Source organism: Podarcis raffonei, chromosome 5, assembly GCF_027172205.1.
Source record: "Podarcis raffonei isolate rPodRaf1 chromosome 5, rPodRaf1.pri, whole genome shotgun sequence".
NCBI classification, from domain to species: domain Eukaryota; kingdom Metazoa; phylum Chordata; class Lepidosauria; order Squamata; family Lacertidae; genus Podarcis; species Podarcis raffonei.
The window spans coordinates 59,327,947-59,346,029 of NC_070606.1; the positions used below are offsets into that span (position 1 = coordinate 59,327,947).

The window sequence follows — 18,083 nt, forward strand, 5'->3', positions numbered from 1 at the left end:
ATGAAAAGGTCTTGCCCGTCTTATGATGCCAGGGGACACACGTGCCTGTCAATTTAAACCACGAGACTCTAGGTCCACTCCTCCTTTCAGTGCAGTAGCCTCACATACAAATGAGAGCCCCTCCAAGATACTGAGAGTCATGGTCACATTTTACACATTAGCCTTCATTATTTCAATGGTTAGGGAAACAGTAAACAAGCCAATATATTCAATACTGCATCCATCTAGTGCCAGTGTCCATCAGTATAGCAGTTTTCTATGCTCCTGGTTGAACAATGTTCTAAATAAAGAGCTACCCATGTCTCATACATACATACCCACCATGCAACACTCATTATAGAGAGTGTCTAGCACAGACTGGTTCATATATGAGAGATAGACCAGTGCAGACTGAAACATCTGGGACCAAAGGAATTGCAATCCCATTAACAGCAACCTTATGCTCACAGCTTTGGTTTAGTTCAGTGATTATTATCAGTGCCTAAACGGAGCCAAATACTGGGAAGGGAAAAGCAACAATTCAAGAAAAATTGCCATTACAGGATGGTAATGCAAAATACAGAGACGCATCTGTCATCTTAAGGACAGATAAAAGCACTATGAGCTTTTGGAGGCAAGTACCTACTTTATCAGGGACGCGGGTGGCGCTGTGGGTTAAACCACAGAGCCTAGGACTTGCCGATCCGAAGTTCGGCGGTTCGAATCCCTGCGACGGGGTGAGCTCCCGTTGCTCGGTCCCTGCTCCTGCCAACCTAGCAGTTTGAAAGCACATCAAAGTGCAAGTAGATAAATAGGTACCGCTCCGGCAGGAAGGTAAACGGTGTTTCCGTGCACTGCTCTGGTTCGCCAGAAACAGCTTAGTCATGCTGGCCACATGACCTGGAAGCTGTACGCCGGCTCCCTCGGCCAATAAAGCGAGATGAGCGCCGCAACCCCAGAGTCGGCCACGACTGGACCTAATGGTCAGGGGTCCCTTTACCTTTAGCAGAGAGACAAGCTAAATACAGCAGACTACGAGAGGAATAGGTAAGACAGCTAGAACCAAAAAAAAGACGTCTGACAGTACACCCTATGCATATCTACTTGGAAGAAAGTCTCATTGAATTCAACAACACTTGTTCCTACTAAGTGTGTATAGGAAAAGCTTTACCTACTTCATATCTGTGTGTTCTGACAGCTGATACAACACAGCAGGACTAAAAAAATGGAATTTTCTTTACACATATGTACACACAAATTTAAATATGTTCAATCTATTGTAAGCCACTCTGAGGGTCATTGACTGGAGAAACAGCAACATCTAAGACCCCAAATAACTGACATCTTTCAGACCTTTTTGAAATCCTTGTGTATGAACCAAAGGCTTTCTTCACTCAGGAGCAGTTCAAAGGGCAGAAGTCAAGACACTGGGTATTTTGTGAAACGATTAAAAAATAATTATTATTGACATCCTTGAAGTGAAGACCCTCCCCTTAAATATGAGTGCCTCGGCACATTTCAAATGTCTTTTCTTCAGTCATGCATAAAAGCAACTCAGAACCACCCTAGTAATGTCAGGATCACACCACCACTGAACCAGGCACACAGTTTCCAATCTATGCACAACATTACAGATGTTCAGTTTAGTACAGTGGACGCTCGGGTTGCAAACATGATCCGTGCGGGAGGCACATTCGCAACCCACAGCGATCGCAACCTGCAGCGTCGTGTCTGCGCACGCGTGGGTCGCAATTCAACGCTTCTGTGCATGCACGACTGCCGAAACCCAGAAGTAACCCATTCCGGTACTTCCGGGTTCGGCGCGGTGCACAACCCGAAAACACGCAACCTGAAGCATCTGTAACCCAAGGTATGACTGTACTTTTACTTTAAAAATATAAATGATGTTTTCTCACAAGTAAAAGTGCTTAGCACCAGGGCAGCAGAAGGAAACACAATGCTATTTCTGTAGTCATGATGGTGCCATGAGTTTAGTACATTTAAAATGAGAAACTGCACATACTCAAGAGGATTTCTTTGTTATTTATCAGAGTCAGTAGGGTTTCGGCTCTAATAGATCAAGAATGTAAGTGCACAGGGGTGAAGAGGGAGCGCACCTGCCTTCCCGGCTATGTGTGTTTTATTTTCTCTGTTGATTCTCTTCCTCCTCTTTTCCTGGGGAGGCCATGGATTTCTTGGTTGCAATACTCTGCAGTTTGGAAAAACTTAACTCTTGCCTAACTCCAACTCAGTCCCACATGAGTCATGTGTAATCCATGAGGAAAGGTAGAAAAGTGTTTTTAAAAGAAAAAAAAAGGCTAATATGGACTGGTATCTTGTAACATAAACCCCAGCATAGCATAGTGCCCCCAGCTCTGCATCACAAGAACACTTAAAATGGAGGGAGAGATGAGAACATTCCTCACAAATTTAAACTTAGGAAAGGGGGGGAGAACAAAAAAAAAACTTAATCTGTGGAAAGTGTGCTTCCTGAACGTAAATTCCAAACACGGCACTGCTATCTGCAGCAAGAGATTAACAATATGCAGCTGAACCTGTTCATTTATTTGGTGTATAATCATTTTTAAAAAACAACCATTTCATCTCCCAGGGCAGAATTAATAAACAGAATAGCTTTGCCCCCAGGCCTCTGCACTTTCAGATCTTTTCTTTTACACAATCTTTACGACTGTTCAATGTACTCAAGGCCTTTGACCTTTCTACATAATTACCTTGATTAGATGAGGAGATAGCTTTGAAGACACTAAGATAAACAGAGCTTTGTTTCACCTAAAAGGGCTATTTGGTCCTGCACCATAATTTCCCATTACCACTTTGGGTGCAAGGGCCTGCCACAGCAAGGAGATTGTATCAGTGAGGTCTCTAATACCCCCAAGGCCTAAGCTTTCTACAAGAACAGTCACACCTTGTTCTGCATCTTCCTTTACTTATTGCAAAACACAGTTATTCTTTTGGAATGACTTTACCCAGTTCTCTGGTGAATCTTGGTTGTCCTTCAGTTCCACAGTTATGAATGTTAGTTAGGCTCTTGTACAGTTCTCAGCACACAATCATCCCATTCCTGACTTTAGAAATTCCTCTAAAAGAGAAAAGGCACTGCAAGGTTTCTGAAGTGATCTCCACAGGATATGGTATGAAGGGACAGATGGCTACTACCTTGCCCAAGCTAACCAACTTTGGGTCCGGTCACCACTGTGTTTTTTGTGATGGTCATGGATTTTTAGGACTAGAAGTGGAACTTCAAGCACATTGCATTTTGTGCAGCTACAGAGTTAACCAGAACAGGGGCTCAGCCTCTCACCCCCAGTTCTCACCAGAAGCATCACGCCACCTGGTGGTGCTTGTATTGCAGTAACTGCAGTGATTAAAAGATATCACTATTTAGCCATCTTAAATCGACTCAGCATTTTTCTGAGCTAGCATATTAACATTTTAAAACTGGCAACATGGGTTATTTTTTAAAAAGGACATGAGCTTAAATACAGTGGTACCTCTAGTTATGAACTTAATTCGTTCCAGAGGTCTGTTCTTAACCTGAAACTGTTCTTAACTAGAGGCGTGCTTTCGCTAATGGGGCCTCTTGCTGCCGCTGCGCCGCCGGCACACCATTTCCGTTCTCATCCTGGGGCAAAGTTCTCAACTCAAGGTAACTCTTCCAGGTTAGTGGAGTTTGTAACCTGAAGTGTTTGTAACCTGAGGCATTTGTAACTCGAGGTACCACTGTAATGTTAAAGCTTTACTCAGTTACATGCAGTGTACATACTGTTATCATAAAATTTTTAAACAGATTTCATAGATGTAGGCAGTTTTAATTCTATCGAGGTCTAATTATATTTTAATGAGAGTATTTTAATGATTTATTCTTCTTTTTTAGCAGTTCCTACTTTTTATCTGTAAGCTGCCTTGAGTCCCAACAATGAAAAAGGCAAGGTATAAATAAATATATTATAATAGTAGTAATTATAATAAGATTCCAAACAATAAAAGTAACCAAACTGTCACAAATAAGGTTAAACAAAAAAGCAATTAGTTTTACTTCATATTAAATCACGTGAACAGGTACCGTATTTTTTGCTCTATAAGACGCACCAGACCACAAGACGCACCTAGTTTTTGGAGGAGGAAAACAAGAAAAAAAATATTCTGAATCTCAGAAGCCAGAACAGCAAGAGGGATCGCTGTGCAGTGAAAGCAGCAATCCCTCTTGCTGTTCTGGCTTCTGGGATAGCTGTGCAGCCTGCATTCGCTCCATAAGACGCACACACATTTCCCCTCACCTTTTAGGAGGGAAAAAGTGAGTCTTATAGAGCAAAAAATACGGTAATTTCAAGATGGCTGTCACTTCACATCAGCTGACTGGATTTACTTGGTACCTTCAGTATTGATGCTTACTATTAAACCCCTGTACAGCTTAGGACCTGGGGACTAGCTTATGATTGACTTCTTCAGAAGCCTTTTCCCACCTTTGGAATGTACCTGCCAGGGAGGTAAACTTTGCACATATTTTACATTACGTAAATACCGTATTTTTTGCTCTATAAGACTCACTTTTTCCCTTCTAAAAAGTAAGGGGAAATGTGTGTGCGTCTTATGGAGCGAATGCAGGCTGCACAGCTATCCCAGAAGCCAGAACAGCAAGAGGGATTGCTGCTTTCACTGCACAGCGATCCCTCTTGCTGTTCTGGCTTCTGAGATTCAGAATATTTTTTCTTGTTTTCCTCCTCCAAAAACTAGGTGCGTCTTGTGGTCTGGTGTGTCTTATAGAGCGAAAAATACGGTACTTTTTTCATTTCCCCAGACTTTTAAAACAGCATCTAGGAACATAGCTCAAGGAACATAGGAAGATGCCCATTGTCCCATATAGCTCAGTTCTGTCTATACTGACTGGCAGTGGCTCACCGAAATTTTAGACAGGTGTCCTTCCAAGTGCTACCAGGAGATGCCAGGGATTGAACTTAAGGCCTTCTACATGCAAAAGAGATGTTCTACTACTGAATTACAGCCCTTCCCCTTAAAAACAATCTGAATTGCTTTTATCATTCTGCTGTTTTAACTTGTTAATCTTTATCCATCATTGTTTTATCATCATTTATGAGTTGCCCTAGGAGTAGACATAAAGGTCAGGAGACCGATAGATAGAATGTATAAGTAACAATTTCAAGGCATATTTATAGTGATTTCATAGCTATAATTGAATGAAAAGAGACTAATGGAAATTATATAACTGTATCAGTTTAACAAACGTGCTCTGTTCTGGTTACCAAACCATAGTAAGGAGGTTCCATTCCCTCCTTTCCCCAATACACACCCTGCCAAATCTGGATTTTCTTATTGCTTGTAGGCAGGAGTGGGGAGTACAACATGAAACCAGGCTAAGGCTGCAAAGCCTACACCAGCTTATATGGGAGTCATGCATACATACAGACATGTATACAATTGTGGGATACTTAATTTTCTAAAACCTAACTGCCTATATGCACACATCTTCCAACATTTCCCTCACTAGAATATCACGATTTATGAGATTCTGAAAGAAATCATGATCTAAAATTGACTGCCATTCTGATTACTATGCCTTAAACCAATTCTGATATCACACTAGAAAGCTTAAGTATGGTACCATGAGGTGTTAAAATTGTCAAACTATGGGTTTGAACTAGTTATGGCCACGGTTCCACCTTCAGAAGCCACTGCAGTCAAGGACTGGAGGACTGGCTGTACAGAAGCAGCTTGCCGGTATAATTTTTAAATTTCAAATCATGGCCTGGGTTCTGCATTATGGTTAGCGCTGCAAACCACAGTCTGGGTGGGGTTTGAAATGAGACCTTCCACAAAACAAGCTGAATAGACTTTGTTACAGCAGGCGTGGGTAACCTCCTGCCTGCAGACCAAGCCACAGCCACCTGCCCTATACCTGCCGTATATGGTGTCAGGCATGGGACAGGGAAAAATCTGGCTCCAAAAGGAGGTTTGCAAACAGCACCAATCAGTTGACCCACAGTGCCTGCAAACCCCTATGCAAAGTACTGAGCAAGATTGCCCTTTGAAAGGGACATTAAAGTCATAAGATTCCTGAGGGGAAAGTGATTGGCCGATGGGTGGCTCCAGCCACCTGTCAAACGTGGCCCATGAGGGTGGGGGAGAAAACAATCTCAACCCCCACCTGCCCAATCAGATCCTGTTCTCCACCGCTGTGTCAGAGATCGCAAAAGGAGGATAATTTGATTCATGCCTAGTCTTAACATGCCATATCCGGATTATAGATAAGTGTTTGTTTCATTCTATTATATTGTTTTTCACTTTAAACATACACATATTTATAGAGATTTACATGTTCTGCCTTAGGATTCAACAGACAGCAGTACCCACCTCTCAGTTTAAGATTATGAAATTACTTGTTTTTATGCTTCCAGAAAGCTTTACGCTTAGGTGTTGGCAACTGGATATCAAGGGGCTCTAAACTAGAGAGGAAATGAATCTATAGATTTAGGAAAGCCCCACCCACTCCTAAATTGCTGCAGTTCATGGAGTCACCTGGGAATAAAGAAAGCCATTGGAGGTAGTAATCAGGGCAATGGACTGAAATTCTATGCTCGTAGGAGCACTGTCTATAAATCAGATTAATGATTTTGCAATAAAAAAAAATAAGGTGAACCTGGATAAGAAATAAAGACATCAGCAAATATTCTGCTAATCTTGAAGCACATTTAAAACCATGTTTTTGTAAGCAACACTAGAGGGGTTGTTTTTTTTAATAGACAAGCATTAAAGTCATAAGCAACGAATATGCTCTCAATACAATTAGATTTCCTTAACTTAATGGAACAATTTAGCAGCCCACGAGGCTCTGGGGGGGAAAAAAGTATGACCAGCAACAGTGTGGTTGAAATGAAAAGACTCTCACAGCTTACATAAAAAACAGGAAAATCCCCCACACCCTCCGACAGAAGATTAGTAATGTTGGAGGCATGACACAAATACATGCAATTCTAATGTCTCTCCAGACTGACCAGGAAAAATCTACTACTTTCTCAAATCATACTAACTGCTTTATATAGCACCACATACATATAAGTTCTCTCAGCTGTAATGCAAAGCCAAGACAACCCCTAGGAGAAAAATTAAGCCTTATGCAAGCCTATTTTCCCCAGGAGGGACTTCCAAATGACTTTATCTGAAACAGACTACTCCAGTTGACCCTCATCTAATAGCAGCAAAACAATAACCTTTTCTTTCTCTGAGGATATTTCCACTGACCTAAGTTTGCTTTTAGATTTGGGAATGCTATTAGCATTGTTTCTGTGTTTCTGACTAAAGTATGCACTAACATCCCAAAGGGACTACAGAAATATGAAACCACCTGATACATCTTGTTTCCACATCCAGAAATTATGGGTTTCAGCATCTATTAGCTAACAGTGAGATCAAATCCTGCAGACTAGGCAAAATGATAGAAGCCATAATAAAAATACTGTGCCTCAGGCAAACTGGAGAAAATAACAAGTAATTGGAAAGCATCAGAAACACATGCACGCTATCCCCTCAAGGAACTGTGTGCTACGTAACATACCAGGTCATCCACTGATCACACGGCCATCAATTCTATCAAGGGTGTTAATAGTCCGACAGGCTACCCAGTTAGCTGCCAAATCATACACATTATGGGTCTGGAAACCTAAACTAGAAACTCCCACTTTTTTAAGACGGGGCATTAGCTGTTCCCATACTAAAAATATGTACTTTATAGAACAGCTTTCCTTGTACTTATAAGCAAAGAACTGTAGGATTATTTCTAAACACATACACAAAGTACACTAGAAAACACAGAGATACTACTAAAATGGATACAGTACAAAACTTTTCATCTGGATGCAAGCAGGACACAATTTTTCAACATGCTCTAGCTCACATTCTAGCACATCAGGACAAGAGTCGATAATTCCACTCACTATCCTCACCTGGTGAGTGCAACAACTACCAGCTTTCCTCCCAACCTTGTAACTAGAATGCAACTGTGCCAACCATCCCTACCTACCTCTCTTACTACAAGGTTGAGAGAAAGGCTGCTGCTTATTTTGTTGTTGTATTTCTGAGGCACCTCAGGAGAAAAAGTCCCAGAACTCCACTCCAGCTTGAAACCCACGAGAGAGAGATGGGGACTGTCCTGCAGCTATACTGTTTCCCAGGAACAAAGAAGTTGGAGAAAACAAATGGGGCTCTTTTTCACAATGCACTTTCAAGGCACTTGGAGCATAGTGGAAATGCAGCACAACTGCAGAAACAATCTGCCACCCTAGGAGAGTGGAAATTGTTCCTGGCTGTGCATGATGCTTTCAAGGGCAGGAATCTGCCCCTTGGAGAAGGGGCAGAGTCCTGGCAACCACCATTTTTAAATTGACAACTAAAGCCAAACAAACTTTGTAAACCCCTAGGGCAGGGGTGCCCAAACTTTTTTCTAAGAGGGCCAGATTTGGGGAAAACTAAGCACCTCAGACATAGACAGACGTCTACTGTGTCTCATCCGCAGTTTATACGAAAACACTCGGGTCCAGGTTAGGTGTGACTGACAGGGCCATTTATCCAAGGAAATCCAAACCTACCGTGGAGTTAAACAAGGTTGTGCCCTTGCGCCTACTTTATTCAACTTCTATATTAACTCCTTAGTAGGAAACATGGAGAAAGAAAATGCCCACCCCCCCTAAATTGGCTGGTACACCCCTCCCAGTTCTCTTATATGTGGATGATGCAGTTCTAATTTCCTTCTCCTGTGTAGGCCTAAGAAAACTTCTAAGATCTCTCACTGTTTATTGTAATACCAAACAATTAACAATTAACTATAGCAAATCAAAAGTTATGGTGTTCTCTAAAAAAAGAATGAGACACAAATGGAGAATTGACAATCGACCTATTGAACAGGTATCATCTTTTACATACCTGGGTTTAATCTTCCAGGAAAAGGGCCCGTGGCATTATCAGGTTAAAAATACTATTGTAAATGCCCAAAGATCTACCAAAGCTATTATAACGTTTTTCTACGGAAAAGGGGGCCAATATATTCCGGCAGCCTCCCAGGTCTTTGCTGCAAAAATATTAAAACAACTGACATATGGCTCTCAGATCTGCAGCTTCTTAAACCTTGCTCCCTTAGAATCATTCCAAACTAAGTTCTATCACTGCCTGCTAGGGATCCCTTCTTGTGTGTCTAACATAGCTGTCCACCTGGAGGTCAGGCAAACCCCTGTTGGCGCTCAGATATGAAATCTGAAGATCCATTACTGGTTAAAATTTATCTTTTTCCCTGTTGGGTTGGCACCCTTAACCCTACTGGATTCCTACCAATCCAAATGGAAAGCTACACTGCATGAAAAACTAAGAGGCTTGGGGTTTTCTCCACAGGCCCTGATAGCTGTAGGTTAAGAGAAAGCTGGAGCAATAATCCGCCAACGAATTTGGGATGTGGAACTGCAATGCCACGTGAGCGAGATGAATAAACACCCAGCAATAAAAGATAATGGGAGAGGATTTACCCCAGCAAATTATTTGTCAAAATTACAAACACCTAAATACAGACAGTCATTTACCCTCGCAAGATTCAACGTACTGCCATGTGCCTTATTGCAGGACAGATTCGAGGGTAAACCATACGCGGAACGAGTCTGCCCCTGTGGCTTGATGGAGGTAGAAACTGTCTCTCATGCCTTGTTACGTTGCCATTTCTACGGGGATATACGCTCAGTATTTATTACCCCTGCTATGCAAAAATCTCCAAATGATTCCGAACTTCAATGTCTAAAATCCCTGGCAGAGAACAAGGATCCCGAGATCACGTTAAGGGTAGCCAAATTCTGTGCAATTGCCATAAAACTTAGGGAACAAGCTGTGCTATCATAATGATTAAGGCCTTAAATGATAATTTTAGGTTATATGTTAATAACTAAGTTTTAATTTATATATTTTTAAACTGCTGCTATATCTGTATTGTCCCTGTTATACCTAATTGCAAATTCAAATGTATTCCTATTGTGTTTTATGACTTCCTTGATATTGTATGTGGGCTGGAACTGGTCTGTGACCAAAATAATAAAATTCATTCAGACTTTGGACATGTGTGCCCTAGGGGTAAGGTACACGTTTTCCACATGAATTACTCACCTCATATTTTCTGTAGTTTACTAATAAGGCAAGCAGGACAACAGCTTCATAACCATGTTCCCTGCGACTGGGAAGACTGGAGAGGATCTAAAATCAAGAAAAGGAATAACTTAGATTAACTGTGGTTCTATGCTGCAAAGAACAAAGTGATTCTAGACACCTGAACTGAAAAGATGTAGATAAACAACAGGCAAACAGACCCAAAGTCTGTTTCAAAAATGAACCTATAAAACTTTAAAAAGGCCTTGACAATCCCCATTTGTATAGAGCAAATTCAAACGAAAATTTTACCTTGAAGAGAATCAGCACATTTGAAGGGAATGAATAGCTGGGTACGGACTTAAGCTGACTGCACTAAAAAAAAATTACTTGTCATAGCTTATTAGAGAATTAGGTTCACAGTGCCAAATTTATAAAAGTTCTGAATGAAATCTTCTAAAATGCATACACTGACCAAAATAAAAACAGAAAGACTAAAGCAAGAGAGACATTAACATGCTACTTGGCATTCATCTTAAGTTTCCATTTAAGCAACATCACAGGAACTGCACTATTTATAGCTATGCAGTATGGAAAATTTAACTGCCCAGAGATTTGTGGTTTTTTTTAGGGCTGGAACTGGTCTGTGACCAGTGGAACTTACCTGTAAGATAGCTTCAAAGATGCTGTTAATCATCACATACTCCAGAATTGTGTTTTGACTGATGTTATCCGTCACCTGAATTGAGAATCAAAGGGCGGTTGTTGTTTTAAAGAAGTTTCTGGAAGTGACAACACACTTAAAACATGCTCTTATCTACTACTACCCTTGCAAAATTACTTAACTGCACCCACCACTTTTTGTTGTCTCCTGTTTCAAGAAGCAGTGCTCTCAATTACTGAAACTCTCCCATATTCTGTGTAATGAAGCCCATTCTTTGTGGGTTCTAGGCATATGTACTAGGGCTACAGTGAGGTTACTGATTTTGGTATACACTTTAAGGATTTTACTTAGTACAATATTAATGCTATCTTATCACTCATATAATTTCCCCTGAACCATTTTGTTCTGGGCTATCTTCTAGCCTTATGGGTGCTTTCTAAATATTGCTAGTAATAAAATCAGTATTTCCAACACCAGAAGATTCATCACAATGCTTCTTGCTACATTCCTACCGTTGAGCTCTGGATAGAGGGAAGCTGAAAATCTCTGTTAGAAAATATGGCTTAGGCTAGGGACTCTTGAAACTTAACACTTTACTTGGCAGAGCTATAGGGATGTGCTTGAGGTACAGAAGCTCACATACTTGCATTAATTATGGGTTGGCCTACCTCTCACCCTGCCCTCAGGGTGATTTTCCTTGTTTATTATTAGCTATTGGGAGAAGTTGTAGGATAGGATAGACAAGACAGACATTTGTAAAGAGAAAAAAACCAATACAAACTTGCAACAAAAAAGAAACCAATTCCTCACAGGTAGACATCAGCAACAAATACAAAACTCTCTGTAAATTAGTAAATCTTCCCTAAAATAATTAAGGGTATCAAACTTCCCTCCATGAGATGCATACGCTGAACAATCTTAAAACAGGGTCTACACATAAGAGTACATTCCTGCCTGTGACAGGAAAAGAGGCTTCACATTAAACGTACTAACACAATACTTATATCCAAGACTGTGATTTAGACAGCAGTCATCTCTATAACAGGAATACTGATCAGCTGGAATTGAAAGTTCCTCTGCCTTAGAGACTAAAATTCCTTGCTAATTCACAAATAACAATTTCCAAGTTTTGAAAGTGCATGCTTTTTATAGTTGACTCTATTGTCTATTACTTACAGTCACCAAACAGAGTAATAGCTTCAGGCACAAATTCTTGAGACTTTCAGAGCCTTCTGCACATAGCAGAGCATCCAGACTCTCCATCAGATTCTAGAGGGGGGAAAGTTACTATGAATCACAGCATATCCATTACTTCTCACAGCCCCCACATGGACGCTGTACCCGACACAGTACTAGGAACATAGGACGCTGCTTTAGCCTGAGTGAGACTACAGGCCCATCTAGCTCAGTCTTGTCTACACCAGGGGTTGTCAACCCCGCCCCTACTGCCCACTAGTGGGCATTTCAGGATTCTAGGACGGCACAAGCTGAATCCTCCTTCCATTGACTACCCCTGGTCTACACTGACTAGCAATGGCTCTCCAGGACTTCAGGCAGGGAACATTCCTAGCCCTACCTGGGTATGTCAGGGATTGAATTTAGGACCTTCTGCATGCAAGGCAAATGCTCTGCCACTGAGCTATGGCCCTTCCCCACAGAGTTTAATCATGATCCTTGATGGGAAGGATCTATGTCAGTAAAATTCTAGGTCAGAAATGAGGAACCTTTGGATCTCTGAATATGGTTGACTTCAAATGCCCATCAGCCTCAGCCAGCATGGCTAAGGTAAGAGATGATGGAATTTGCAGTCCAACATCTGGAGGACCACAGGTTCTCCATCTCTGGTCTAAATGAAGCCGTCTTGAATACATACTATTATGTCTGGTCCCCTCTGTAATGGCTTTACAAAAGCTAATAAAAGCTTTCCATTTAAAGAATGTTCTTTGTTTGTAGACTGCTCTTTTACTGTATTTGTTTTCATCTGATATTTTGGAATAACTTCTACTCTGCCGCTGGTCTTGGTGTTTTAAAATTCTTAACTTTTCGTAACTTATATTTTATTTTGCTAAATCGTGTTTTGATTTTGTTGTTAGCTGCCTAGAGTTTTTTATGGGGGGATTTGTGTACAAATGTCTTTAATAAATAAATCTGTTTACTTCCATCTCTAGAAGGTATTCTCTAAAAGGCATTCTGTCCCATCATCTCAAACATAAGTATTACCAAATATACATTTCCCAAGGCAGATAACCACAACAAATTAAAGCAACAGTTCTGCCTAAAACTGTGCTTCATCAAATCAAAACCGCACAGTGTGGATTGTGACACACAATTTTGTTCCCTCAGAATCTCAGCTGATTTCACAAGAGGAAATAAAAATGTACGTCCAGATGGTTGCACAGAATAGCCTGAGAGTGAAGTGTCAGTGCTTGCATGAAGGATCATTGAGTGGGGCTTCCTTGCACTGATCTGATTATGCTGTAATTCTCAAGCAAGGTGCTATTATACTGTAATTAGCCTTGCTTCCTTATGGAGCTAACTCCCCACACACAAAAGAAAACCCAGCTGTGATACATTTAGTTATGCAGCCTATTAAAGCATTTCTATTTTTGCCCTCTAGTTGCAAATCACAGCCTCATTATAGATATTTATAAAGTGCCTAAAAGTCAACACATCATTTGTGCAAAAAGCACTATATACCATTATTTCTTCTCTGTTACCAATACTCAGAGGACAAAGAAAGCTAGCAGAAATATAAGCAACGCATGAGGTTGCATGCAGATATCAGCTATATTTGAAATGAGACTGTCCATACCTTGGCCAGGACCTTTAATACTATGGGAGACACAGTAACCAAGGTATCAACAATGGATTAACATGTCTCTTCCACAAGCACACCATTGCTGCAGTCTCCCTAACCCTCACCCACAGCACTTTCTTTTATTGCACTTTAGCTAGCCCTCACCTTCATACACAGTTCAGCCTTGTCAAAACCCATTAACATGTTGATGATGTCAAAGCCAGATGTGGATTTGTTCTTCTGATGAACTCCACGGATCAGTGCACACAGTGTCTGTGTCAGAAAGAGAAAAACACTAGAACTGTGAGAAAGCTTTCAGTGCACCAAGAGCCTATTATTATATGCCCTAGACCCTTACAGCTGTATTTTGGGAAGATGTTTACTTTCATAGAATCATAGAGTTGGAATAAACCACAAGGACCATCGAGTCCAACCCCCTGCCAAGCAGGAAACTTTGATTTAGTATAACACAGCAGATTCATATTACATAGGCTTCACTCTCTTCCATGTCCATGCAGGTTGCATTTTTAGTATGCTTGCTTGTTTTGGAACTTGATATGTGCTTACATAGATTTATTCTCAATTACTCTCCTGACTGCCAATGAAGTAGCAAAGAAAAGAAACCATTTTATTATTATATAAATGCTAACAGAGGGGATTTTTGGTCTAGCACACTGAACTGACATGTATCTTAGTCAATCTTAATGGGAAGTGGACTCTTTCCTTCATCAACACTGATACAACTATATTAGCTGCCTGTTCCTGGGTTTAGCTCCACTGAAGACACAAGATGTACAGTACAGCACCTGTAATGCATTGACCACTCTGATAGGATGTTCTTCTCCCAAAGCCCGGATGCAGCGCTGGAACAAACAGTTAATATTATCTTTTATCTTCATCAGCTCTTCACCATCTAGAGACTCCAGCTTCCCTTCCAGGTACTCCAAGTTCACCTGTCAAGACAAAGGGAAGAGGGAAAAGCCAATTCATGGAGTCACTGAGGACATGGCTAAAGGTGGAAAATTGCTACATAGATGAGTAAACATGAAGAGATGATTAGAAGACAGTGGATGTTTTTGATCTTTGCTATATTACCTTCATGAGGAAGAGCTCCTCCCAAAACCGAGGACTGCATTTACTGGGATCCTCTGTCTGAAAGAGAACGTAATTCCTGTTACAATGGCCACTGTGGATACAAAATATGGATGTCCTTATAGCAACATTGTAACCAGGAAAACAGGAAACAGCATGCAGAAATGGGTCCTGAGACACACCATATATTCTTCCGCAGTTTATCAATGGTAGAGCCTGCAGAAGTAATTCTAAATGAGGAAATCTCCTGCTGTACAGATATACTCACCTCAAAGCGGGAAAGTAAAAGCATACCCAGAGGCAGGATTCACTGCATTCCCCTTCTCATTCTTAATACTAGATACTACTAATACTAAACTAAGAGAGGAAACCAGAGACAATGCAATAAGGCACAGCTCTAGGGCAACCTGCCTTACACTTCCCAATGGGACTACTTCAGCATAGTAAAATGTATCCTGCAGCTGAACAAAATGCCACAATGAGGAGAGCAAAGTCCAATCCTTACCGTAAAGATCTCATCATACATTAGCACAACCTTCTCTTTCAAGGGTTTCTTACTAGCTGAAGATTTCCGAAGCAATCCGCCTTTCTTCTCAGCTTGCGCCATGGCTTACAATCTATGGATAGAGAGACATGGCACATTTCAGAGAAGCTGTCTCAAGATTAATTTCCACAGCATTCACACGTTTTCAGGTTATGCTCTGCTTTAAAAAAAATTTAGAGCTTACAAGGCACTTTATGGCTATTAACTACATTACAACCATCTTAATTTCCTCTGGGCTGCTTCACACATATTTTTTCTACATAGGAGAAAAAAATGTACAAAAAATAAGTTTAATAAAATGCAAGTGTACATTTGTCCAAATGTGCATAATGCAAAATAGATTTGCACATGATTTTTTATATATATGCAATTGTTTTTTATACCTGCTGCAGGAATCATTTCACATCAAATATTCTGGACAGAAATTGAAAGTGTGGAGCATGGAAGATTACAGATTCATTTAAAAAGGTGAGGAACTAGAGAGAAAGTCTTGTCAAAAGTAATCCAACAAATATCTGGCTAAGCCAGAGTCCCAAACAGGAAACCCCAAGAAGGAAGTATAAATTTAGCACCTAAGAAAGTAGAAATTGGTCTCCTGAGCGCTATAGTTGTACCAGAAGTCCTGCTAAATTAGGAATCCTGCAACACAACTTCACACCAATCTTATACACACAAAAATCTGTACCTGTTAATATAAAAATGCAGTGCACACAAGCCACAGATACACATTTAGAAATATATTATGTAGATACGTGCTCCGGGCAGTTAGGATTGACTGAAATTCTAAACATGTACAAATGATGATCAGCACACCTTTGTTTAACATAGAAATTGGCCCAAAGGAATATTTTCTATTCAACAACTATTCTCTACCATTATTGAGAAGTTTGCTTTCCTCTTGTGAGCAAGAAGTCACAAAGAAAGTGTCACACTCCCCTACAATCCCATAGCCTACATACACTTTGCAAAAGTCTCCTTTCCTGGGGTAAGCGACCAGCCCTCACCCCAATACTAGGATTACTGGATTTAAAGCAACTAGCATCTGTGCTGACGTAGACATAGAGGTAAAGCAGAAGCTGGGGCATATGGCAGTTCCAAATAGGCACAATAAATAACGCACAGAGAAGCACAAACATGGTAGCACATCTGCAATGCCTAAAGAGCTCCACATTTCAACTGTTTACACTAGAGAGAAAATACCACAACTTTCTCCTTCATGAGCATTTCCAGTGACTGACATATATTAGCTTCAGCCTACCACACAGAGATTTATTTTCTGCAAACATCAGGCATATGAAACAGGTCATAAAGCAGAACATTTCTTCCACACATTTGTCTGGTCTAAAGGGGCAGGTGCAGAAACACTCACCATTTTTATCTTTGGAAAACAATGCCAGTCTCTAGCAGGTAGTGCAATGCACTACTGGCATCACCTTCTTACAACTTTCTGTGTTGTATTCAATTAACTTTTATTCCAAGTAGATGCATTGAAGTTAATGGACCTAAGTTAGCCATGGTCACTAATTTCTTTTCTTTCTTTTTTTTTATTAAATATTTATTGGCATTTTCAAGAAACACACAACAAACAAAAACAAAAAAAAATAAACAAAACAAAAAAACACACAAAAATACATAATATCCAAAACTAAACAACAACAAAAATAGAAAAAACACATGAAGTTTCTGATACTTATTATTCTTAACCTTATTTCTCAGACCTCCTCACACCTCCCCTTCTTGTATTCCAATTTAAATTGTCAGTTCAGCAAATCCTTAACTTATTTCTTTACCTTAACTTAAACATTTGTTCTAACATACTATTGTTTTACTTTACTTCTTTTTTCCATTTCCTCAATTTATTTTTAACAGCCTTATTTTCAATTAATTTAAAAAGAAAAAACCAATTTTACCTTATTAAAATCACACATCAATACTTATACCTCATTAATTATTCTTAAACCTTTTTCCTAAAGTCGACCAAAATTTCCCTTCCACGATTTACCCAATTTCCTTACCACTAACAAAATAAAAAAAAGCAAATTATCCTTATGTACCCTTTGGATTCCCAACCTCCACCCACCCTTTTCCCGGTTCCAGTCCCCAACCAATATCCATCAGTCTTTATGTTATTTATTTAGCCTGGAGATCTCACGTCCGAGGCCCTTATATCTCTCTCAGTTCCTTTCTGCCGGTCTCTTTGATAGTCCTTGATGTTAAGCCCCAAGTCTCGGAGGGGCTCCGGCCCAACAGAATCCATGTTGCTTCCAGCCAGTCCTCCATACTTAAAAGCAAAGCCTATGGGGTGCTCCAACTCTTGTTTCAAATTTCTTTCAGATCCAGATGGCCCCAAAGCTCCAGCTTTCACCTTCAACAAATTTGTAATCCTCAGGTCTTCAGATCTCCTCCAAAGGGGATCTCTCCATTTTCCAGACTCCCATTCAGACCAGGCTTTCCACATCCAATTTTTATTGTCCTTTTTTATCATCATGTCAGGCCTCATATTGTAACTCTCCTTTGACTCCTGCAAATCTCCTGCTCCTCCTTCATTTTCTTCAAAAACATCATATTGCTCCATCGTATCTACACTTTCAGTTTCATTTATTTGTTCAGTTGAATAGGCTTCCTGTTTCAAGTCCTTATCAGGCTCAAAACTGTTGTTTACTGTCCAGTGTAGCAGTGATACCTTTGTAGACAAAGCATTGTATTCGTCTTGCAAGTTTCCCAAGAGAACGAGTGCTCTGTCCAATTCTGCTTGGATTTTGCATACTCCAGCCATTTTTGTGATGTAGTGTCCCTATTACCCCTCTAGGGGGATTTTAGTTCCTTAATGTTCCTTTCAGCTCAAAACCAAAAGT

The 18,083-nt window shown here is 40.4% G+C and overlaps 1 protein-coding gene across 4 annotated transcripts in view; it reads right to left on the minus strand.

The window, feature by feature from the left end:
* ARMH3 (armadillo like helical domain containing 3) overlaps positions 1 to 18,083 on the minus strand; it is a 122,921-nt gene that overhangs the window by 97,613 nt on the left and 7,225 nt on the right. For all 4 annotated transcript variants that reach the window (XM_053389453.1, XM_053389452.1, XM_053389450.1 and 1 more), the window contains 7 exons: positions 15,190 to 15,301; positions 14,688 to 14,744; positions 14,399 to 14,545; positions 13,758 to 13,865; positions 11,972 to 12,064; positions 10,796 to 10,870; positions 10,153 to 10,239 (listed from right to left, as the gene is read on the minus strand). In XM_053389453.1, coding sequence (XP_053245428.1) covers positions 10,153 to 10,239; positions 10,796 to 10,870; positions 11,972 to 12,064; positions 13,758 to 13,865; positions 14,399 to 14,545; positions 14,688 to 14,744; positions 15,190 to 15,291 — 669 coding nt within the window. In that variant the 5' untranslated portion in view covers positions 15,292 to 15,301. The remainder of the gene's footprint in view (positions 1 to 10,152; positions 10,240 to 10,795; positions 10,871 to 11,971; positions 12,065 to 13,757; positions 13,866 to 14,398; positions 14,546 to 14,687; positions 14,745 to 15,189; positions 15,302 to 18,083) is intronic.